The sequence below is a fragment of the Anabrus simplex genome, chromosome 5 (genome assembly GCF_040414725.1).
Source record: "Anabrus simplex isolate iqAnaSimp1 chromosome 5, ASM4041472v1, whole genome shotgun sequence".
Taxonomy (NCBI): domain Eukaryota; kingdom Metazoa; phylum Arthropoda; class Insecta; order Orthoptera; family Tettigoniidae; genus Anabrus; species Anabrus simplex.
The window spans coordinates 110,850,130-110,875,611 of NC_090269.1; the positions used below are offsets into that span (position 1 = coordinate 110,850,130).

Sequence of the window (25,482 nt, forward strand, 5' to 3'; positions counted from 1 at the left end):
TATTAGTACCGGTATACTTATCTTTTATGTTGAATGAGCATGTTACATGAGAGGATTTAAGTTTAAAGTCCTTAATCTTCTTGCAAAAATCACTAGAATTTTTTACGGTTGTGTTTGAATAGAAAACATAGTTTTATGTTAAGAACCTGTGAATGTATTATGATGTTTTATATGTGGGGCTCTTACGGAAATTGATTACTGGTCTCATAGGTATATCTTTTTTATGCAACTTGGGCATGGCTGTTGCCGTAGGGAGTCCTGGGTTCATATTTATCAACTTTTGTGATTCCTGCTCACTAAGAAGGAAAGTATTTTGTTTAAGTATTCCTTTAAAGTTTCTTTGAATCCGTGGGGTAGGATCTTCACTTACGACTTTGAACTTGTTATTGTTGAAGAAGGTTTCGGTTTTCTCAATATAATCGGCTTTATTTAGAATAACTATGTTTTCTCCCTTATCCGCTTTAGTTACGACTATGTCACTTTGCCTGATTTTTCATTGTAGTTCATTGTTTACTCTAGTGTTGTAAATGTTTTTCTTAAAACCGTTTATAAGGGAAGGGATTTTTTTCTTTGCCTCAAATCTTAAGTCGTTCTGTACTTCGGCTGGGAGAGTCTGTATGGCTGCTTCGGTTTCTGCAAAAGTAAGGATTAGCTCCTTGCTTTTGTTAGAAGTGTGCCAGTTATACTTCGGGCCCTTACCTAGTATTTGCAATTCTTGGTCTGTGAAAACTGTTTCTGATAAGTTTTCGACTGTGGGTGGGTATATCTGTTTTGTTCAATGGTTGAATTAAACTGTAACCTGTTCCCCTTTTTCAAATTGTCCTCTTTCAGGTTCTCTAGTTTCTTGTTTAATGTGACTTGTTTCTTTTCCATTAACTTCTCATTTATTGATTGGATTACAATATCGATACGGTAATGAAGGGGATAGTCTGTAATGCCTCTTACTCTACCTTCTGTTTTCTTGGCCGTGTAGTATATGCCTCAGTTCCTGTCTTTTTGGATCTGAATCTTTCGATCCATATTTTGCATATGGCTTCCCTATTGAGTAAGGGCAGCAAGTGTCACGTAGTACAGGAGTTAGTGAGCTTTTAAGTGTAATTAGAGGTTCCTTATGTGAATTCTTGGCCCATTCTGCCATGGAAAATTGAAACTATAGATCAGGTTTCGAGACCCTCCCGATGTGTAATGTGAAGATGATGTTTTTCTGTTTATATTTTTTTATAATCTGCTTTACATTGCACTGACACAGATAGGTCTTATGGCGATGATACGATAGGAAAGGCCAAGGAGTGGGAAGGAAGCAGCCGTGGCCTTATTTAATCCATAGAGTGGGGTTTGCTTCAGGTGACGCGGCCAGAGTGAACCCGCTGGTGGGCGCGTGTCTTGTGAAGCGTAGAAAGTTTTTAAATCTCCGTTACAAAACAAGCGGTAGGTTTGAAACTTTCTTCGTATATTCTGAGAGGTGCTGCCATCTGATAGAACTTTTTTCACCTTCATGCATCTAAGCAGTTCTCATCTGGGAATCCCCTTGTTACCTGGTACATAGCTGCGTAGCGCAAAAACAACCTATGTTGCGCTTGGCTAAGCTTGTGCGAGAAGCTCAGTCAGTGTGGTGCATGGAGCGTAGTATTGCGAGTTTCGGAGTGAATGTTTTCAGCTTTCATAAGTTGTTTTGTAGGTATATAAATATCTCTTGTGGTTTATTGTCTTAATTCTACATGTAGCGTTTCCTATTTGTTGTGAACATGTCCAAAAGAATTGTAGATCTTCCAATTTAAAGTATTCTATGAAGTTTTTGAGTAATTTTATTTATATATTTTTATTCATGATTTTATTTATTAGTATTCATCAATAAAAGGTTACAATTGGCTTCCCAACATGTGGCTGAATGATTGGTACATCTGTTAGGCTTATAAGATTAGGTGCACTTGTCAGGTGTGGTTGGAATTCTGCAAACTATGTGAGTGAAGTGTTTTATATGTACGTGATATGTATGTTGGAGTATGAAGAAATGTTGTAGCGAGTCGAGTATTATAAAATTGAGAAGTAGAGAGGTTGTTAAAGTTGTTGGTACTATGAATCAGGATAAGAGAAGTCAAAAGAATTCCACCACATTGAGTCTATCGAATTTAAGTGAGAGTAGCGAAATGGCTGATAGTAGGAAAGATCAATCGGCAAAGATAGGTGAGGAACCGAGTAATCCGTCTCAAACTCAGAATGTAGGGGATCAAGGGGCGACCTTAACTCTTAGTATGCTTCAATCACTATTTAATCAGTTCAGTAAAGAGTTGAAGGGTGAAATTAACAGTAAGAGTGATGTATTGTCCAGTAAAATAGATAATAATAATGTTGAACTGTCCAGTAAAATCGATGATGATAATAATAAGATTGAATTGTCCAGTAAGATTGACAGTCAGAGTAAAGAGTTGAAGAGTAAATTGAGTTTTTTAAGTAATGAAATATACAGCATTAATAGTGAATTAAATTCAGTTAGTACGGAACTGTCCAGTAAGATTGAGAATCAGAGTAAGGAATTAAATTCAGTGAGTCTTGACTTGTCTAGTAAAATAGATAGTTTAAGCAGTACTGTGAATGGTAGAATAGATGAATTGAACCAGAAGTTTGACCATCAAAGCAGGGAAATTCAGGAAGTCAATAATAAAGTAGAATCTCAACGCTTGGAATTGACTGAGAAAATCGAATGCCGATTTAATGTAGTTAGGAAGGAATTTGTTGAAAACAGCAAGGAATGTGATAAGAGAATAAAAATAGTGGAAGATAAAGTCGAAGAAATAGATAGAATTAAAACCAGCCAGAATGTTTTAGTGAAGCGAATAGATGAAAAGACTGAGAAATTGGAGAAAGACCTCAAGTCAGTAGAAGGAAATGCCAGAATGGTAGTTGAAGAAGGAATTAAAACATGTCATGTAAAGTTAAGGCAGGAGATCAGTCAAATCCAAGCAGGTAGCAATATATGTAATAGGTACGTATCTTGTACGAAGGACTCTGAATTACCCAAATTTAAATCGGCAGTTTAATCCGATGGAATTCTTGAAAACGGTGAAGAAACGGTTTTCCAAGAATCTTGACGATGGTTTGATTGATTGGAGTATGGTTGATGAGCTGTTGGATGTTGCATTTGTTGGAGAAGCGAGATCTTGGTTTCAAGTTTATAGACAGGGTATTTCGAGTTTGGAGGAATTTAGGGAGAAATTTAGTTCTAAATTTTGGAGTGAAGCTATTCAGGGAAGGGAAAGAGATCGTGTGCTATTTGGCAAGTATAAACCTCAGGAAGGCGTATCTATGACGGAGTATTTCTTGGCGCATGTTCTGATCAGCCAAAATATTGAAGGTCTAGCATCGGAGAGAGATACAGTCCGTCAGATGTTGAGGCATTTTCCTGAGAAGATCGGATTAGCTGCGTGTATGCAGAATATTGTTACGATTAAAGAATTAGAGCAGCTGTTAGAGAGGTTTGATGCTTTGGAAGGACAAGGGAGGACTAGGCAAAGTGAAGGTAGGAATTATGGGGATAATGGGAGACAAGGTAATCAGGTAGGGGGAGATAGGAATAATCAGAATTTCAGTCATTCTAGGCAAGGGAATCAGGGTGGTAATTCCGGAAGGGGAAACAAGACACTCTAACCAAGGAGGTAATCACCAGGAATATTTTGGCAGAAGACCTAATCAAGGGGAATCAAAGTAGGGGACGTACGGATCAAAGACCTCCAGATCAAGTGCCGAGACATGATAATAGTGAACAGTCCACGTCAAGTAATTTAAACCGGAATCGGACTTCTTAGTTGGGTCAGATCGGCAGTCCGGTACCGAAATTCCTATTCACGCGATGAAACAGGTAAGTTACAAGGTAGACGTGAAAGAGGAATTATTGTATGACCATGTGTTTTGTGTTCAGGGAGATTTTGAGAATAGGGGGCGTGATGAAGGTAAGAAAGATGTGTCGGATGTCTTACTTTGTGCTAGTGGTGATGGTAATAGCGATGTTGCGATCGATAATCTTACAGAAGTTTCTGAAATTGAAAGTGAAGTTTTTTATGAAGTTGATGAATGTTGTTTTGTGAGTGAAGAGTGTTTATGGAGTATATATCATGAGGATGTTTTTGTTGATTTAAGTGTACGTGAGGAGAGTAAAGTTAGGTCCATTATGTGTGAAAATGGTGACTTTGAGATTCATGAAACTTCTGGTAGGAGAGTCGAGAGTAGCAGTGTTGTTGGCATGAAGGTAGTGCAAGTAGGAGCTGATATGAAAGGTGGTGAAGATGGATTGATTGTTGAGACATTAAGTAGTAATGACAGCAATTTCGAAGTGTATTATGGTAACGATTTCAGTAATAGAGTGAGCGTGAGTGAGAGAACGTGTGCGAAGTATGGTATGAATGAGCTTGATGTAATTGAAGTGCGTATGTTTGATAAGTGTGAGTTAACTATGACCGTTGTTCGTAAAGGGTTGTTTGAAGTCGATTGTACGTCAAGCTTTGTGCTTAAGGGGATTCATCGGAAGTGTGGTAAATTGTATGGTGATTCAGGGTTTGAAGATTTTGTGAGAAATTTTTGTGTCAGAGATCATGTGGGTGTATCGGGTATGTTTAAGGAAAGTGAGAATGGAAATGTGCGTGTGTTGGGAATGTGTAAAGAAAGTCTATCCAAGCGAATGTAATGTTTTATTTAAGGCTGAGAGTTGTGTGAATGATTTGAATGACGTGCTGAGCGATAGCGATGTGGAATGTGTGAAAAAGTATGTGATCTGTTTGCTTGCATTAATTATGGTTTTGTGGAAGAGGCAACGTCGTGAGATTCTTGCGCATTTCAGAAATAGGGATTTCTTTGGTATGAATGTTCTGAATGAAAGCTTGTATAATTCTTGTGTGACTGGGTGGGATGAATGTCTGTGTATGAGATAGATTGTATTCTAGATGTAGTTAGTATTATTACAGCACGCATTCCTCGCTTATCGATGCCATATGTATAGTTTTTTCAATTGTATCAGGGTCCATATACTGTGGACAGTAGAATAGGCAAGTGTGCTTATCAGCTTCTAACTTCTGATGACTAGGTCCTTAGGACATTTAATAGCTATAGCCTTCGCAGATATAAGAGATAGGTTCTGCACCTTGGATGTATATATTATCAATTTTATTTTGTGTGTTCATTAGTAAGAAGGGATTGTATTCTATGATGTATGAAACAATCAGTGTTGTTTGTATATAGTCATATTATTGTTTGGACAAATTGTATTTCATGTGTGCGAATACAATGCAGTAGACGCAATGTATATATCATTATTAAAGTAAATTAAGTGTTCAGTTATGTCATTATAAGGTTATGTATGAAGTTCTGTTTTATGGTGAATCATAATATGTGATATCATCGATTCACCAAGGGGGCGTTATGTGATAGTACATATATCACACCCCCGAATTATATGCAGAAGTTAGATATATTATTGTCAGTATTATTATTATTATTATTAGATGCGAAAAAGACCAGAAAACTGATCATGCAAAGCTCACTTAGAAGTTGTGCATTTCCTTCTTTGCCAGGCAGCCTTCAGTTTTTCTCTCATCGTGGTTCTTCGTTCTTCTGTCCACTTAGCTCCTGTCTTCTTCTTGTGGTTTCTCTCTGACTCTACTTCCCACTTGTTGATTTTCGTTCTGTAGCAGGTTCGGTTAGCGATGTCGGCCACTTTGATTCCTGATTTTTCCAGGTCTTGGCGGATTTCCGTTGTCCACCTATATGTTTTGATGTTTTCTGTTGCCTCAAGTAAGATTCTTGTCAGTCTGTTTTCTGGAAGGCGTTTGATGTGTCCACAAAATTTCAGGCGTCTTTTTCTGATGTCGGCCGCAAGGTTTGAGAGCTCCTCGGTTTTTGAACGAGATTGCAGTCTATATCCTTTGTCAGTCAGTTTTGGGCCGAGAATTTTTCTGATGATTTTACGTTCCTCTTTCAGGATGTCTTCGAGTACTGTTTTCCTGTGGAGATCCAGTGTTTCACTCGCGTATAGTATTTCAGGTTTGATCACAGTGTTGTAATGTCGAATTTTGGTGAAGATTGAAAGGTTTTTTTTGTTGTAAATGTTTTGCATTCGGCCGAGGGCTCTCTTCATTTTCTGGATGCGGACCTCGAGGGCCTTCTGTTCTTTCCCTGTTGGTACTATAATTTCTCCAAGATATCGGAACTCGGTTACTTTTTCGATTGTGCCAAATTTCGTGTTCAAATTCTGGAGGCTGCAGTGGTTGCACATGACCTTGGTTTTTGAGAAGGAGATTTGTAGGCCGAATTTTTCTGAGCATTTCTTGAGAGTTTCAATTTGGCTGATTGCCTGTTGTTCGTTTGTTGCAAGGATCGCGAGATCATCTGCGAAAGCGAGACAGGAGATTTTTACATGTCTTCTTGTCATACTTAATGGTTGCCAATTTCCTTGAGCTTCTAGAGCTTGTTCCCATTCTCTCATGATTTTGTCCAGGGCTATGTTAAAGAGTAGTGGGGAAAGTCCATCTCCTTGTCGGACACCGGTTTTTATCTGAAATTTTTCAGATATATTTCCCATGAATTTTACTTGGGAGGTTGTGTTGGTGAGAGTTAGTCTGATGATTTTTTTGAGTCTTGTTGTCCAGTCTGTACTCACTCAGTGTTTGGAAGAGAGATTGCCGGTCAATGGAGTCGTATGCTTTCTGGAAGTCCACGAAGGTGCAGATTGTGGGTTGTTTTCTTGTGTGTCGTAGTTTCAAGATGGTTTTCAGGTTGAGTATCTGTTCTGCACAGGATCTGTGGGGCCTGAAGCCCGCTTGGTATTCGCCTATGAGTGGTTCTAGTTGTTCCTGTGTTCTTTGGAGGAGGACTGCAGAGAGGATTTTGTATGTGACTTGCACCAGGGAAATTCCCCTGTAATCGTTCACATCTGTTCGGTCACCTTTTTTGTGAAGTGGAACGAGGAGGGCGTTTGTCCAATTTTCTGGTAGTTTTTCCGTTGTCCAAATTTCTTGTATGATTTGTATGAGTTCTTGGAGAGAATTCCTTCCTAGATGTTTAAGAAGCTCTGCTATGATGCCGTCGTCTCCGGATGCCTTGTTGCTTTTCAGTCGTTGTGTATTTCCTCTTGTGTAGGTGGGGATGAGTCTGGGTTTGGCTTCGGGTGGGGTTTAAGTGGAAACCTCTCCGTTGGTTCTGCGCAGTTGAGTAGTGACTCGAAGTATCTCGTGAGTTCCTTGGTGTTTTCGTCATCTGCGAGTGCCAATTTTCTGTTTTGTTTTCTGAAGCAGAGGTTCTTGGGCGTGTACCCATTTAATCTGTTGCGGAAGACGCTGTAAAAATCTCTGGTGTTGTAGTTGCGGAAGTCCTGTTCGGCCGACTTCAGTTGGTCCTCCAGGTATTTCCTCTTGGTTTGTCTGATGAGTATAGAGGTCTGTCTGCGGACTTCGCGGAATTTTTCTTCGTTTTCAGGTGTACGGTTGCTGATGAACTTCTGGTATGTGTTTTTTCTATTCAATATGGCTTGGTGACATTCGGTGTTCCAAAACGGGTGTCCGCTCTTTTTCTGTAGTGGGATTTGCTCTGATGCACTCTTCATGATTTTTTCGTGGAATTCGTTCCAAGTTTTGGTTGGGATTTTTTCCCATGTTTCCCTGAGATTTGATGTTTTTATTTGTGCTGTGTCCAATTTTTTGTTTGCCTTGGATTTCTGGTAGAAGCGTTTTGGGGTAAATTTCACTTTGATTCTTGTTAGATGATGGTCCGAGTCAATGTTGGCTCCTCTGCGGACTTGAACGTTGTGTACTTCTTTTTGTGCTGGGAAGGAGATGGCGACATGATCGATCTGGTGTTTGCCGCAGCAGGTGTTGGGTGATTCCCATGTGAAGAGCTTATTGGGGTTTTTCCGTAGAGATGTTGACATGATTTTCAGGTCGTGTTGTTGACAGAGCTCGATGAGGCATTTGCCATTTTTGTTGGTCTTTTCGTGTGCTGAGAATCTTCCTGCAGTTTTTCTGTAGCACTTTTCTTTACCAATTTTATCGTTGAAATCGCCGAGGAGAATGATGGTGTCTTTTTCAGGTATTTTGATGAGTGTGGTTTCAAGTTTGTTCCAGAAGTTTTCTGTTTGTTTCTGATCTTTGCAGTCGTTGGTGGGTGCGTGGACATTTACAAAGGTGTAGTGGCGATTTGCAGAGCGAAGTCGTAAGGTCATTAGTCTGTTGTTTATGGGTATGATCTCTTCTACGGAGTTCACGATCTTTTTGTGTATGAAAAAGGCCACGCCTAACATTGGTGTGGCTTTTCCTACTGTTCGTGTTGTTTTGCTCTTGAAAATGCGGTAGTTACCATATTCTGACGTCTCCGACTCAGTGAGTCTGGTCTCTTGTACGGCGAGTAGCTGATGTTAATCTGAGAAGTTTTCCTACTTGTAGGAGTGTGTTTACGTTTAGCGTGCCGATGTAGAAGGGCGTTTTAGTGGGAAGTTTGCCAGAGAGCTCCGACTCTTTCGTGTCAGCCCGGCTCCTCCAGAATCCGAGTGGCCGGTTGTCGCCTTTGTTTTCAGTTGGCGGGTGAATTGGTTACCACCTGGAGTAATGTTGTTCTTACTTGCACGAATCATGGTGTGCTTGTTCTCAAGTGATTGGGTTGATCCCGAGGGATCGGAGTACAATCAGGTGGGTGAGTTCCTGAAGGTTTTCTGAGGCAGCCGCTCCTACTCGGAGTACAGACGCTGACCAGTTGCCGCACCAAATAGATGAACAGACGCTACTGGATTTATTATTATCCTATGCCGTTGGCCATCTAGTGGCTCTTCCGCCTTTAGGGGCAGTTTCCCACCCCACGGGCAAGAGAGTGCCCTGAACCTCTACCCGCTCATCCGCCCTCCAAAGAGGCCGTTGGCACTTGGTAGAGGAGGACCACTTATACCGGTGGTCACTCGGTTTGTGGACGCAGTTTAACGTAATACCCGGGACATTATTATTATTATTATTATTATTATTATTATCATCATCATTATTATTATCAGTATTTCATTTGTATATTTTTCCATTTATATTTGTAAGCTGGAAGATATCCACATATGTAGGTATGAGTAATTTGTTTTGCACGAGTGGGAGAACATTGCTTTAATAACTCTGGTAATTTGGATGAGTCATGTGGCTACCCCAGTGTTTGTTGTGATGTACTTGTGTCAGGAAATTCCATGAGTCATGTATATATCCCAGCCTGATGAGATGAGCTTGCTGTTGTATTAGGGAAGTTCGTTGACTCATGTAATAAACCCCAGAGTTTGTTTATCTCTTGGGAGGAAGGAGAAGTTCAGGGCATGTCTTGACAAGAGGTTCACTAATGATTGGCTGGCAAGCACCAATCCAGACGTATCATCTGAGAGGAGGGGGATGCTGATGTCTATAAAGGTTGATCATACGGCGGCAACCAGGGACATTGTAAAGGAACGAGAAGGAAGACAACTACAACCAGTGACACTGTATAAGAGAACCACTCGGTACGGACAAGAACCACAACTGACACACTGTACGGGAAGGAAGTGGTGCTGATACACGGTACTGGAGTGACACGGCTGCAAAGGACTGGACTTCAAACGTTCGCGGAGCGTAGTCTTGTTATGTTTGTGGAAAGTGGCTGATCAACAAGTTGTGGAGAGCGTACGCATTAAGTATTGTAGTACTTGTGGAGGTCTGGCATTATATGTTGGTGAAAGCTATCTCAGACTTTCCATAATTTATGTTGAGGATCGACAGGCGTGCGTATATATCTTTACAACAAGTGTTAAAATGTGTGAACACAGTATTACAAGTTACAGTATCTGTGTGATGCGATAACTGTCGATTATGAGAATTGGCAAGTAATATTGATACAGAGACAGTGAAGGGTATTTATCTACATATATGTACATCGTTCATCGGACTATCTACAAATGGTAGCTTAGTTCTCGCTTTCATTTTCCCACTGTTTTCATTATTGTTGTTGTAAATATGGAGTCTTTCAGCAATATTTTATGTGTTGTATAATTTTGTGTGTTGATGAGGTGCTCATGCACGAATTTTGTTAAGAATATAGTTAGCTATTTTAGAATCAGTGGAGTTATTGATGAACCTAAGTGCAGTTCCTACCTATTTAGTAGTTTTCAGGAGGTTAGGTAAGGCCTGCAGCAGATGTACCAGTACGCAGCATTATGTACACGCCCTGGGATATAAAGTTTATCATGCTCTATCAAAATTCGACGGATCCATTCTGGTGAAATCTGGCGCCCATACTACGGACAGTTCGGTTAACGATTTTTATTAAAGTAATTCATTTAAAGTATTCTATGAAGTTTTTGAGTAATTTTATGTATTTTATATATTTTTATTCATTTTATTTATTATTATCATCAAGAAGTTACAAGGTTTGTAGGGTAAATATTTCTCAGTATACCAAGCCCTCGAAAGTGTGTTTGCTCTTCTAAATAAGAGATACCTCATAGCTCTAGATAGTGATTATAGTAGCCCAGAAGTCTTCAATCAGCTCAATGAGTTTCAGACGGACGCTACTGGTACCGCAAAATCCAACAGAAAGAATCTTCCGAAGGACGTCATGGGGAGAAAGTTGAAAAAAGGGGAGGTGGCTTTCGCCTACAGAAACAAGCTCATGACCTTGAAGTGGGAAGATAAGAGGGATGTCTGCATGCTGAGTAGCATTCATGACACAGAAATGAGCACTGTACTAAACAAGAAAGGAGAAACCCAAGAGAAGCCTGTTGCACGTATTGAATACGACTCAATGAGAGGGGTGGAGTTATGGGATCGATGTGTTGTGCCATACAGTACGGCAAGGAAAAGAATGAAGAAGCATTTGTAAACCTAACAGAATACCTATCACTTTGAAATCACCACACACTTGCCGCTTGTGTTCCTGGTACTTCAGTTTACACATCATCATTTCGAGATTTCCGTATGTTTCTCGCATAATAACTGAATGAGCAACCGGAATGGAGGCAAGTTTGTTTTCATTGTGAAATAGGACGCACTTCAAACTACGCTCGGAGGCGTCGATGAAAAGTCTCCAGTCAATAGGGTCATACTCTGATCTTCCTAGTTTTAAGATAACCTCCGGAATGTTGCTGCAGTAAACTGAGGCTCCCTCTTCAAAAAAGAAGGGTGTATATTCTTGTTCGCGATGTCAGTACCAATACTGCGATGTCCCTGGTGCCAATATGTTCCTTTCACAAAGTCTAGACCTGAGTAACTCTGCAGATTCCTTTCTGAGGCCAAGATCTGCAACGAAGTCATTTAATGCACTTTGTTCTTCTTCAACACACTCAGGGGAGAAATCACAGTCAGAGTTAGTGCCCGCCATTTCTGCATCAGATTCAGAATAGGGACAATCCTGTAAATGTTCTAGACGCTGTGGTACTGGTGTATCAGAGCCATGAGGAATGGGTAAAATTGCAGATCGAATATTGCCTGGATACACAATGTTACTTTTGTTGCTGGTGTTAAATCCCTTCACATTCACAGAACAAAAGTAGCAGTGAGTACTGTGGTCTGGGGGTTTTCGCCACACTATTGGAATATCGAATGGCAATGCAGTTCGCTTACCGTTCACCCATTGCCGTAACCGCTCTATACAGGTTCTACAAGCCTTATGTGGTGCCCACAGCTTGTTTTGGTCTCCAAGTTTCAAGCAAAAATAGGCCTTTCTCATGAACTCTGTTATATTGCACCGCTGTCTCATCGGCACAAAACTTCCACATACATAGCAGAATGTATCTAGATTCTTCTTGCAGCCATGTCATGGTATGTTGATAGATGTAAGTTCAATAAAAATATTAAAAAAGTGTGTCACTCACATACAGAATGCTTAAGACAAACATCTCTTTTCACTAGCAAGTGAAACACAATTCAAACTGTCACGGACGAAGCACAACAAGAGAATGACGCCACTCAGCCAAAACCGCGCTTTGCCGGCTATGTTGTACATAGCTGCCGGCTCAAAACTCTGAGCGTGATAATACAGGACTACACGATGGCTGGAGGACGTTGAATTAATAAAATAAATTAATAAAAGAATATGGAAGTCTAAATTAAAGCAACACTCTTCCTAACAACGTAAGAAGTGCATTAGTGCATGTGATTAAATTAACATAATACTGTATAGGATTTTTGAGAAAATGTGATGTGATGGGGAAAAATTAACATCAGATCCAGATTCAGGATGCAGAAGTCATCCTAGAAAAAGCAATACAGGATGGCGGCAATGAAACCATCGCAGAGCAGCGCCATTTTTCATTTATGTGTTATGCATTTCAACGATTAATATAAGCTACACAAATAATGCTCCAAATCGGAGTAAATATGAAATGGCACATACGCAATTTTTGCACCGACACTGGATGAACTGAAACATAGTTTTATTTGTAAATAATAATGCAATTTACACTGCAATATATAATTTTATGCAAATTTTAACATAATATTATATTTAAATATGCGTAGGTTGGCAAAAACGACTACTTTTTAATAGAAAAGTTTTACTGAAAACGATTTCCCACTATGCAGGAATTTCTTATTTATCACCTCCCCACTTAACGGGATAAGGTGCAGCCTGGTGTGAAAATGGGAAACCACAGAAAACCATCTTCAGGGCTGCCGACAGTGTGGTTCGAACCCAATATCTCCCGGATGCAAGCTCACAGCCACGTGTCCCTAACTGCACGGTCAACTCGCTCAGTATGATGAGGGTTTATTCCCCTTTTATTGTACCATTGTTTTGGAAGCTCTAGCATCTTTCTTGAATATTTAAACAAGGTTTAAGGTTCGATTACCACTCTGAAGCGTAACTTTGTTTGTAGAGGCTCAATCCTCTTTTGCCTTTCTCTTACCAAATATAACTGAACTTGTAAATTGGGAGCTACTTCTTCCCTGTTAAAACTTTCTGATATTGTAAATATCCTTTCTATATTCTGCTTGTTAAAGACTCTTCCTATTAGTTAAATTGCTATTGTTTTCAGAGTCTATGAATCAAAAGAAGAGAACATTTTGAAAATACAGTCCAAACTTAAAATTTTCTTGGTGTGGTTTTGTCCAGTGTCTAGGCCCTGCAGTTTCTTACCCTTTACTCCACAGGTACCCCGCTAACAATAAGAATTAAGACGAAGAAGAAGAAGAAGATGGTTCATGTAACGTGAAGTCCTACCAAAATTCCCTATCAGCTGTAGCTGGCAAAAAATGATGTGGAATTGTTCAACATAATTTGCTGTGCCCGATTTTAATTGAGAACCCTGCTAACACAGATAGTTGTGTCCAGTGTACAATTGGTGTTATTTCTTTAAAATATTTAATGTGTATTAAATAAGTGTAAGTTCTAAAGCAAGAACAGATTTGTGTTAGAGCTGATGAACTAATGTATACAAGTGCGTGATTAGCGTCGTTATTTTATCTACTATCGCACAAAATAATACATCTACTCTGGATAATCTAAAGGAGGTATGTACTTATGAGTTAAATTTTTTAACCACTTTTATGAACCAGAATCTTACATACAGCAGAGATAATTTCCGGTCCCTTGGGTTTCCGCTGAGGAAAGGTTTTACTACAGGCCTATATAGAATATGCGAGTTTTTAACATTCCTTCGAAGCATTAGACATTTCAGCTTTTACCTTCACTTTGGAAGTTTACATAGGGAAATGTTTGTGCAGTCAAATTGTAAAACATGCTCTCTTTACCTTTCAATTACATAGAAATTATCTCCATCATCTCCTTGTTTAATGATATATTCACCAGCTTCAACTTTTTTCTCAAACATTGCATCCAGAACATCCTGCATTTGTTCCTGGAAAGAAAAAAGTAATTTTCTTTGTTATAAGTCCAATAAATTTTTCAGCAACAAAAAATATTAAGATAATCATACTATAAAATTATGGGGAAAGAAATGTAACTTACTTTATCCAAAGACCTAAAGAGAAGAATGTTTTTCACACTATCAGCCAGCCTCTGTCTCTGTTCATCAGATTTGGGATAAACAACCTGAAAGATAAATGATTCATTATAATATTTCAATTCACATTAATTAGTATCTGTACTTGGGAACAACTTAATCTACCTCAGGCCAGAAAAGTAGTCCAAATTAATTCGTGCCTTTTAGATTACAGAATGTAATCGGTTATAGTTAAACTAGCTGATGTACCCGTGCTTCGCTACGGGATTCTCAGAAAGACTGACTTAGTGGTTTTCTTAACCTGAAATCAACATAGGTCATTACAAAAACGTATGAATTTAGCGATTAAAACCAATGCTATCATATAAAATACTAAATCAAATGGAAAGCCGCAAGTTTCATCACTTTTAACGAACAGTGCTGCGGTTAGATTGCGGTGCCAATCTAATAGTCCAAAGTTCCAGAGCTGGGATGACCAGGCCGCAGATTGCCATGAACACTCATCTGCCATTATTCCGCTAAATGTGCACACTGTTCATTCCACTCAGTGCCTCAGAGTAGGGATTAAATAGCCCGAATGCTATCATGATCCAGTGCGTTACGTACCAGTAGTATCAGAAAATTTATAAACCAGGGGAATGTCATGTTAAAGAAGAAAGTTATCTAACTCCCCAGCTACCTCCCATCAATATTCAGGCAGGCTGTTACACTCTGTATGACTGGGCGAATTGACTGTGTGGTTAGCGGTGCGCAGCTGTGAGCTTGCATCCGAGAGATAGTGGATTCGAACCTCATTGTCGGCAGCGCTGATGATGGTATTCCGTGGTTTCCCACTTTCACACCAGTCAAATGCTGGACCTGTACCTTAATTAAGGCCTAAAGCACTCCTAGCCCTTTCCTATCCCATCGTCGCCATAAAACCTATCTATGTCGGTGCGACGTAAATCAAATAAAAAATACTCTGTATGCAGCAGTAATCCTATCTACCGGAGATGAAGGGCAACAGATGACACAAAGCACATCACGACAAACAATGGTCAATGTAATGTTATTGTTGATCAATGTTATGAGCTTTCTATATTGTAGGCCTTCACATTTATTTTCTTTCAACTCTGTGATTTGTAAAATATTTTATACCATAAACTGTAGTTTCTTATTCTCCGACTTTACGTACCGATTTTCATTAAATACTGTTTACCCATTTCTGGTTACTCGGCGCTGATATGGACTTAGTAACAAAAATCCAAAATCATGAATATCTTTGTGATCATAGCCAGTACGGTAACAATGTATAAGACATGAATAATAGGAAATTTAATACTATATAACCCTAGTTATGTAGCATTCATCGATTACACCTCTAATAAGAAATATTTGAGAATTACATTTTAGGCCTTCCCCTCAACTACCATTTCACTCAGCGTGAATAAAATAATTTACAGCCTAGACTATAGCGACTTATTTCCTGACATTGCATACCGATTTTCATTAAGATAGGACTACTAATAACAACAATATTTGAGAATTATATTTTAGGCCTTCCCCTAAACTACCATTTTTCTCAGCATGGATACAATTATTGATAGCCTAGATTGTAGCAACTTATTCCCCAACTTTGCATACCCATTTTCTTTAAAATACGACACCTAATAACATAAATAGTTGAGAATTCAATTTTAGGCCTTCCCCTAAACTACCATTTCACTCAGTGTGAGTAAAATTATTTATAGCCTAGATTGTAGAGGCTCATCCCCCGACTTCACATACCGATTTTCATTAGACCACTAATAACATAAATAGTTGAGAATTCAATTTTAGGCCTTCCCCTAAACTACCATTTCAGTCGGTGTGAGTAAAATGATTTATAGCCTAGATTGTAGAGGCTCATCCCCTGACTTCACATACCGATTTTCATTAAATTCTCTTCAACCGTTTTCTTGTGATGCGTGTACATACATACATACATACATACAGACAGACAGACAGAAATTACGGAAAAGTAAAAAGTGCATTTTCTTATTACTATGGACATGACCGATACAGAAATACCATTATTTTCAAATTCTGAGCAATGTGCAGACAAAACTCTTATTTTATATATATAGATTTCTATGACGGTATATATTTATGCCTTGGACCCCATCATCAAAGAGGCAAATGTGATACCTATATAAGAAAATTTAGGCACAGATTTATTTCTTATGTAAGGGGGACGAGTTCACTGTCAGTGACAGCTACTGGCTTTCCACCCTGACGACTGGATAGTACTGATAAATTCTCGTCAACTCATTAACTTAGTTTTTATAGACTACCAGCAAAATTATAGCCTACTAACAGAGTTTCTAAAATAATTATATAATTAGACATCGGATATGAATGCAAACTGCCGATTTATAGACCTCCAAAACCGATGCGTTTGAAGGTGAAATTGGACGAATTGTTAAGTTTAATAGTGTGTGTATATATATGCATATTGGCATATATTTGAGATTTTTGCATTCATTTCAAATTTTGGATTTACCATGCAGGTTTTCAACTTTTATTACGCATATTTCAACATGTTTTATAAGCAGTCTTCAAGAAAATGTAAAGTAGTTAATGCCGTGAACTCTTGTGGATTGAGCAGCCTTGTTCTGAATGAACAGTACAGCTGTGGTAAGATTTCAAGGAAAAATCAAGACAAGAACTCAGCGTGCGCTCCTGGTACTGTCCTATCACATCCATAGATGTAGAGATCATTCTCACTGAAGCTAATTTTAACAGATAAACGCAACAGATTTATACCAGGAAACTTTGAGAAGATTGTTTACTGTATTGCAAAGCAAATTATGGACAGGAAATGTAGGGTGTGCAGTGTGAAATAAAGAACAAAAGTGTATTTAAGAGTGTTTCTTCACTTTTGTTTTTTTTAACAAGGTTTTCTCACAGCCTTCCTAATTATGATCTATCACGTGTATTCATTAACACACTGTGTCTTATCTAGGCCCGGTCTAGAAAGCCACGGATAACGGCTGAGAGGATTCGTTGTGCTGACCACACAACACCTTGTAATCTGCAGGGCTTCGGACTGAGCAGTGGTCGCTTGGTAGGCCAAAGCCCTTCGAGGGCTGTAGTGCCACGGGGTTAGATTATGTCTTATCTAGGAGACGTGTCCGTATGTTTTAACCAAGGCCCCACACCGCTGGCTGCGCAGCGTGTGACTGGCGAAGACATGGCCATGCGCGTACCGCCATGTTGTGGGCGTTCCTCAGCTTGACGCGGAGATCGTATGGAATTCATGCTTTAACTTACATTTCGCACACATGAAAATATTCGCCTTATAAAATTACTGACAGCCTACACCGACTACCATGTACACACGCAATAAATATACATAATATCAAGACTGTGGTAATATTAAACTGAACAATCTACACAAATCCTTTGGATAGCCTATAGGTGGCGCACCCAAAAAAAGAAACCTTTAGCAGACTGAATAAGAAGACTGAAAAATACACTACTACAAAAATACACTAGCGGTACCTCGAAAATGATCATGTCGCTCACTTAAATATAAGGGTCACGTTTGTAACTGATGTGTTTGAACATTGTATGTATGGCAAGAAGGTCAGACTCAAAAACGAGAATCACGTGGTAATCTGTCTCTTGAGAAACCTAGGATCAACAATTATTTAGCTTTATTGAAAATATGAAGACATGTTCAAAAAGCGGACTACAACTTAAGTATGATTTACATATCGTGAGATAAAAATTACCTGTCTCTCAGCAGACTGGAGAACACATAAATTAAATATTTACAAACTCCTGTACCGGTAACAATAATCTTCAATATCAACAAAAAAGGAAACCTGTGAAATAAAATCTTTCTATGAAAGGTACATAGCTTATGATTCCTCTCTGATAAGTCATTACAGCAAAATTTTACTCAATTATCTGAACAGATTGTTTAAAAAGTACATGACTGCAGAAATCTTTCTAAAACAATCAGATACCGGTACATATTCCCTTTCTCATTTTCTGAATATGAAATGCCGGCTCTGCGGTGTAGGGGTAGCGTGTCTACTTCTTACCCGGAGGCTCCGGGTTCAATCCTCGGCCAGGTCAGAGATTTGTACCTGGATCTGAGTGCTGGTTCGAGGTCCACTCAGCATACGTGATTACAATTGCGGAGCTATCTGACGGTGACATAACGGCCAAGAGGATTCTCCGTGCTGACCACATGACACCTCGTAAACTGCAGGCCTTCAAGCTGAGCAGCGGTCGCTTGGTAGGCCATGGTCTTTAGGGCCTGTTGTGCCATCGGGCTTGGTTTGGTTTGGATATGAAATAATATAATTGGATGAGTAGAAGTTAAGTTATCATGTTTGTGTGATTTGGATTTAGGAAAATACTGCCTGATATTCGTTACACTGATGCTAGTCTTCTATTGTGTATTTCTTAAAATGAAATTAATGGCTAGGGTTAGTTTGAGTTTCTCTGCGTGGTTTAGGCTTAAGTTTTATTTTTTACAATTTGCTTTACGTCGCACCGGTACAGATAGGTCTTATGGCGACGATGGGATCGGAAAGGCCTAGGAATGGGAAAGAAGAGCCCGTGGCCTTAATTAAAAGTACAGCCCCAGCATTTGCCTGGTGTGAAAATGGGAAACCATGGAAAACCATCTTCAGGGCTGCCGGCAGTGGGGTTCGAACCTACTATATCCCGGATGCAAGCTCACAGCTGCGCGGTCCTAACTGCACGGCCAACTCGCCCGGTTAGGCTCAAGTATGAATGTTATCATTTAAGATGTAAAACACTCCTCATAATATTATCTTCTTAAATATTACTGCCTTTACAAACTCATTCTGAATTAACATTATCTGAGCACATAAAAATTGAAAGTGCGTTCTAATTTTTCTCTAATATGAGCACCATGATTTACACCAGAAAGAAAATAAAATGAAAGTAAAGCACTTGCAAACCCAAAAAGATTAATATCATAGTGAAAAGTTAATTTGATTAGCGTTTTCTAATGCAGACTAGGATTGACAAAATTGTAATGAGCTTTGTTTATATTGTATTGTTTATATTATATTTATATTGTCAGATTTTTCTGGAATAGCATATTAACAATTGTATTCTTTTATTATAAAGCAAGTTAGAAAAATTGGAGAAATTAAGACATACGATACTAATAAATCATTTTTCAGATAATTGATAATTTGAAGCAAATCCTTACCCTAATATTAGAAGGTTTTATCAAGTTGTATCAATCATATCTTACGGATTCTAGGCCCAGGTTTATCAAATTTTAAATACCGCTACACTGTTTGTATGAAAAATATGTAGACTTTTTCAGAACAGCTTTTTAGTTCTAAGCAATTATCCCCGATGAATTGAAAAAAAGCAAACAAGAAAAAGAAGCGTAAATATCCTAAATTTCATGCCCATGCGTTCTCTGAATCAACCACCCTATAACCTGTTTAGTTCTCGATTATGGTAAATGAAAGTTATTTTTTAACACTTCAATTTCTACTCACATGTGAAAAGAAATACCAGATCCCTTTTGATAGCAGTCTGTACAAATGAAGGCTGCATACGAATTCACCCTCGTGAATGTCTTTCCATTCCACAGGTAATGCCAAACTTTAGGCCTAATATTGCCGATCAATTTAACTAACGTAATGTATCAGTTCCCACATTCCTTGAAAATACACTGACTGACAGTGACAATGCAACACCAAGGAGGAGTGGTTCGAAAGGGATGAAAGTTGGGGAAAAAACAGAGTCGGCACGGAAGAATAATTGATGTTTATTTCAAACCGATATGCAGGTTACACAATGCGCACGGCATCGACTCAGTAGGATGTAGTCCTGAGGGATGGTTCTCCATTCTCTGTCAACCATTTGCCACAGTTGGTCGTCCGTACGAGGCTGGGGCAGAGTTTGCAAACGGCGTCCAATGAGATCCTACACGTGTTCGATTGGTGAGAGATCCGGAGAGTACGCTGGCCACGGAAGCATCTGTACACCTCGTAGAGCCTGTTGGGAGATGCGAGCAGTGTGTGGGCGGGCATTATCCTGCTGAAACAAGCATTGGGCAGCCCCTGAAGGTACGGGAGTGCCACCGGCCGCAGCACATGCTGCACGTAGCGGTGGGCATTTAACGTGCCTTGAATACGCACTAGAGGTGACGTGGAATCATACGCAATAGCGCCCCAAACCATGATGCCGCATTGTCTAGCGGTAGGGCGCTCCGCAGTTACTGCCGGATTTGACCTTTCTCCACGCCGACGCCACACTCGTCTGCGGTGACTATCACTGACAGAACAGAAGCGTGACTCATCGGAGAACACGACGTTCCGCCATTCCCTTATCCAAGTCGCTCTAGCCCGGCACTATGCCAGGCGTGCACGTCTATGCTGTGGAGTCAATGGTAGTCTTCTGAGCGGACGCCGGGAGTGCAGGCCTCCTTCAACCAATCGACGGGAAATTGTTCTGGTCGATATTGGAACAGCCAGGGTGTCTTGCACATGCTGAAGAATGGCGGTTGACGTGGCGTGCGGGGCTGCCACCGCTTGGCGGCGGAAGCGCCGATCCTCTAGTGCTGACGTCACTCGGGCTGCGCCTGGACCCCTCGCACGTGCCACATGTCCCTGCGCCAACCATCTTCGCCACAGGCGCTGCACCGTGGACACATCCCTATGGGTATCGGCTGCGATTTGACAAAGCGACCAACCTGCCCTTCTCAGCCCGATCACCATACCCCTCGTAAAGTCGTCTGTCTGCTGGAAATGCCTCCGTTGACGGCGGCCTGGCATTCTTAGCTATACACGTGTCCTGTGGCACACGACAACACGTTCTACAATGACTGTTGGCTGAGAAATCACGGTACGAATTGAGCCATTCGCCAACGCCGTGTCCCATTTATCGTTTGCTACGTGCGCAGCACATTTCACATCATGAGCATACCTCAGTGACGTCAGTCTACCCTGCAATTGGCATAAAGTTCTGACCACTCCTTCTTGGTGTTGCATTTGCTCTGTCAGTCAGTGTATTTCACAATATATTATAACTCCATCACATATAATACCAAACTAGATCCACTGACAGGCATGATTCAAATCGAAAACATGCAAGGGTCTGTAAACATTACCACGTGCTAGCCATGCATTCAAAGCTGAAGCGCCCGCAACATGGCGATGCGTGAAAGAGTTCAATATTCCACTTAGCATCAGCGCGCTCTGTGAGTCTAGATAAGTAATATTAAAGTCTTTGGTTTTAACAGTGAACACTGATAGAATGATAGAAAGGGCTATAGTGCCATGGGGTTAGATTAGGTCTTATCTAGGAGATGTGTTCGTATGTTTTAACAGTGAACACTGATAGAATGATACGTCTCACAAACTATGCACAGGTTGTTTGTACTAGTGGAACAGCCACAATTGTAAGCAGTGTGTAATATTTTGTTTTTCATTCAACTGTATATTAAAGATCATTTTATGTATTGGGGTGGGAGAATCGTAAGGGAATCTTGCGTTTGCATGACATGAAAGTGTTTAATAGCATAAAAATAAGTGTAGGCCTATACTTAAATGCATATTCCACCACTTTTTGCAGCATTGTTGCATGCTTATATTGTTGATTTATACAGCATATAAATTTGATGTCTAATAATAATAATAATAATAATAATAATAATAATAATAATAATAATAATGTGCCCTACCCAGCAAACAAAGACCTCATACAGTAAAGATGAGAATTTCAAACAACCATGGGGTGGGAACTCTCCTCAATCATACACCTGAGGAGACACACCCTGCTCAGAGAAAATGAAATTGAGGTTTATGATTCTGCATAAATTTGAAGAAAAACAAAATTAGCTGATAGACCCTCACTCAGATGTATGATATTTTGCTCCAAACATTATAATCCAAATTGATGGGGGTGATTCTTCCTTTAAGAAAAAATACAACTGGGCAACCATCCTCGATTAACATTAATCAGAAGGAAAAAATGTAAGAGGTCCAACACTTCGAAAAAAGAGAAAGAGAAAGACTAGGGCCATGAAGGGCGTGAAAATGAGAGGCTCCCTAGGATTCAACATAAAATACTTCATATCTGGTCCGTATTGAAAGGAGATAACATACTATAGAGGGAAATTTGATTGATCCACCTTTTATCAATACATAATATGTTGTTAATAAAAAAAAAAGTGATATTAACAACATATTATGTACTGAAAAAAGGTGGATCAATCAAATTACACTCTATTGTATGTTAGGCCTCCCAGGACTCAGAAACCTAATACCGTTGGGGTCAGAAAAGAACAAGAGTTGATCAAGGGAGGTTGGATAGGACACACAAAAGTGAGGAGCCTGGCACAAGTGGAAGCAATGCCAGACTCAATTAATGGCTCTGTGGTTGCCAATCCACGCTCTCAAGTTGAGAGCCCCAGGGGCTGCTTTTAGTCACTGTTTGATTGCTTAGCTCTTTTTTTATTTCACCTGACATGGGGACAGTGGCAGCACTGGTCAAGGACTCTGAGTAAGAGGAGAGTGGCATGATGGGAGTGAGTGTAAAAAATGGAGGAGCTCGAGTAGACACGCGTGTTTCGGTTAATGTATTTGTTAGTTTTAAGTGATTTATGTGTACAATAAACATGTGGTTTCATTCAGTGCAATTTGAATTATTTCGTGAGCTACCAGAGAGGTGTTGTGTGGATCAAATGCAACATTTTTTGGTCCTCCGAGCCGGATATGCAGTGTGCAAACCGTAGGCCTAATGTTCAAACTGATACGGTACCTCAGCGTAGCGTGCTTCACTTCACCGCATCAGCATCATCACGTCCTCGAAGGGTGAGTGCAGTCTGGTTCAATTGTCATTCCTTGTTATTCCTTGCTTGTCCTTCCCATAATGGAAGAAAATCTAAAGCGCACATTGACGAAGAAAAGGGCTGTTGTGAAATCTCGAGTTACTCGCTTAGGAAACTTTATCAGTAACTTTCAAGGAGAAAATTTAAATGATATCAAAGTGAGGCAGGATCTTTTACAAAGAAGTATCGAAGAATACAACGATGTTCAGAGTCAACTCGAAATAAATGACGACGACGTTAGTCACGATTCTGATAGGGAAGCATTTGAAGAAATTTGTTTAGACATTCAGTCAAAAATTCAAACTCTTTTGTTAACTAACACTGCCTTGCCTTCCTCTCCTATAGACAGTTCAACCACAAGCAATGGCCACTTACTCAAATTACCTACTATTTCTCTGCCGAAATTTAAGGGTTCTATCGCAGAATTCATGCACTATCATGACACCTTTGTGTCGCTAATCATCAGTAATGACTCTGACTGACATACAACGCTATTATTACTTGCTGTCATGTGTATCAGATGAAGCTCATAAATTAATTGAAAACCTACCAGTAACGCAAGAAAACTTCAAAGTAGCATGGGACTTAATATGTAATCGTTATCATAACCCAAGGCTCATTTTAGATCTTCACGTCAAAGAGCTTCTGTCACTTCCAGTTGTTAAGGGTGAATCACCCAAAGACCTAAGAATGCTTAAAAATCAGCTGTGTAGCAATCTGAATGCGATAGGAGCCTTGAAAATTAAGACCCCCTTGCATGAGGTCATCCTATCACATTTAGTACTCCAACGGATAAGCCTAAGTCTACGTAAACAGTGGGAGAATTCGACCTCAGGTGACAAATGCCCTAGTTTACAAGACTTAATCCTCTTTCTTGAAAGTAATTGCCAGACACTAGAAATCGTCTCCTCCCATAAGACCGGAGCAGAGAAGCAAGAAATAGGCAAGGTCAGCGGATCTTCCAAGCCTTCCACCAGTACATACACCTCCATTCCCTCATCATGTGAACTTTGTGGTGCTTCTCATTTTCTCTATCAGTGCTCTAAATTTAAGGATATGTCTGTTAATGACCGTATCAAGTTAATTAGAGACCACAGGCTCAGTCTCAGTTGTTTGAAAGGTGACCATATTGCAAACAGTTGCACTTCAGGCAGTTGTAGAATGTGTAACCAAAGGCATCACACCCTGCTACATTATCAGCAAGACAACCAGAGATCATCAAATTCGACAGGCTATCCCCAACAACAGCAGTCATATTGCTCTTTGAAAGGAGCATTTCAACAACATGAAGTTCTCTCAACTGCTGTGGTTCATATTAGGGACAGTAGTGGTAGAGTTCATGAATGTCGAGCCTTACTGGACAGTGGTTCTCAGATGAATTTCATGTCGCATGGCCTTGCGAACCGACTAGGACTCAAACTGAGTCGCCATTCTATGCCAATCAGTGGCATCAGCAATATGAAAACAGTGGAATCTTCACATATTTGCCAAGTTTCCATCTCTTCCAGAGTTAGTGATTACGGAAAATCCATTGTTTGCTCTGTGTTAGGACAAATAACTGGTCAACTTCCTACTACTAGAATTAACTGTGATGACTGGAACTTGCCTGCGGACATAGTATTAGCAGACTCACGGTTTAACCAACCACACGATATTGATCTTCTCCTGGGAGCAAGTGTGTTCTATGATATCTTACTACCTGGGCAGCGCACAAGGGAAGGCTATCCCACTCTTCAAAACACTACTCTTGGCTGGGTACTTGCTGGCTGTATACCCAACCACTCTGTACAACATGGAAGTGCTACAACTAAGGCTTTATTTTTAAAGGGTGACATGCTGCGCGCACAGGTTGAGCGCTTCTGGGCACAGGAAGAAGTGAGGACCAATCCACTCACAAAGGAAGAAAGGGAATGTGAAGAACACTTTCAGAGGCACACCACTCGAGAAGAAACGGGACGTTTCGTGGTTAAACTGCCCCTTCGTTCCAATCGGAGCAACCTAGGAGATTCACTGGACACTGCTTAGAAACGTTTCCATTACTTGGAGAGAAGACTGGAAAGACAGCTTGCAATGAAGGAGGAATATACTAACTTCATGCAAGAATATCACCAACTAGAACACATGGAGGAAATCGAAGCCCCTATTCAAAGTCAAGGATCCTACTACTTGCCTCATCATGCTGTTGTAAAGAAAGGTAGCACTACGACGAAGGTTAGGGTAGTCTTTGATGCGTCGTGTAAAACTACAACGTCAATATCTCTTAATGACATCATGATGGTCGGACCCACAGTGCAACAAGATCTGTTCTCCATTGTCCTTCGGTTTCGTACCCACAAGTAAGTCATAACTGCAGATATCGAGAAAATGTATCGCCAGATCAACGTCCATCCTGAAGACCGCGATTTACAGAAAATTGTATGGCGCAGTTCACCCCATCAACCGCTGAAGACCTATAGGCTTACAACGGTGACCTATGGAACAGCAGCAGCTCCATTCTTAGCAACCAGATGTCTGATTCAGTTGGCAAGGGAAGAGCAACGAAGATTTCCACGAGCCTGTGGAGTTGTGACACGTGATTTCTATGTTGATGACCTGCTGACTGGAACCAACTCCATCCAAGATGCCCATCAGTTACAGGCGGAACTGACTTCCCTTCTAAACACAGCACGATTTAGACTTAGGAAATGGCGTG

The 25,482-nt window shown here is 40.1% G+C and overlaps 1 protein-coding gene across 1 annotated transcript in view; it reads right to left on the reverse strand.

The window, feature by feature from the left end:
• Pka-R2 (cAMP-dependent protein kinase type II regulatory subunit) overlaps positions 1-25,482 on the reverse strand; it is a 166,249-nt gene that overhangs the window by 71,128 nt on the left and 69,639 nt on the right. Inside the window, exons 3-4 of the mRNA XM_067147075.2 lie at positions 13,939-14,022; positions 13,722-13,828 (exon numbers count right to left, since the gene is read on the reverse strand). Of these exons, the coding sequence (XP_067003176.1) occupies positions 13,722-13,828; positions 13,939-14,022 (191 nt within the window). The remainder of the gene's footprint in view (positions 1-13,721; positions 13,829-13,938; positions 14,023-25,482) is intronic.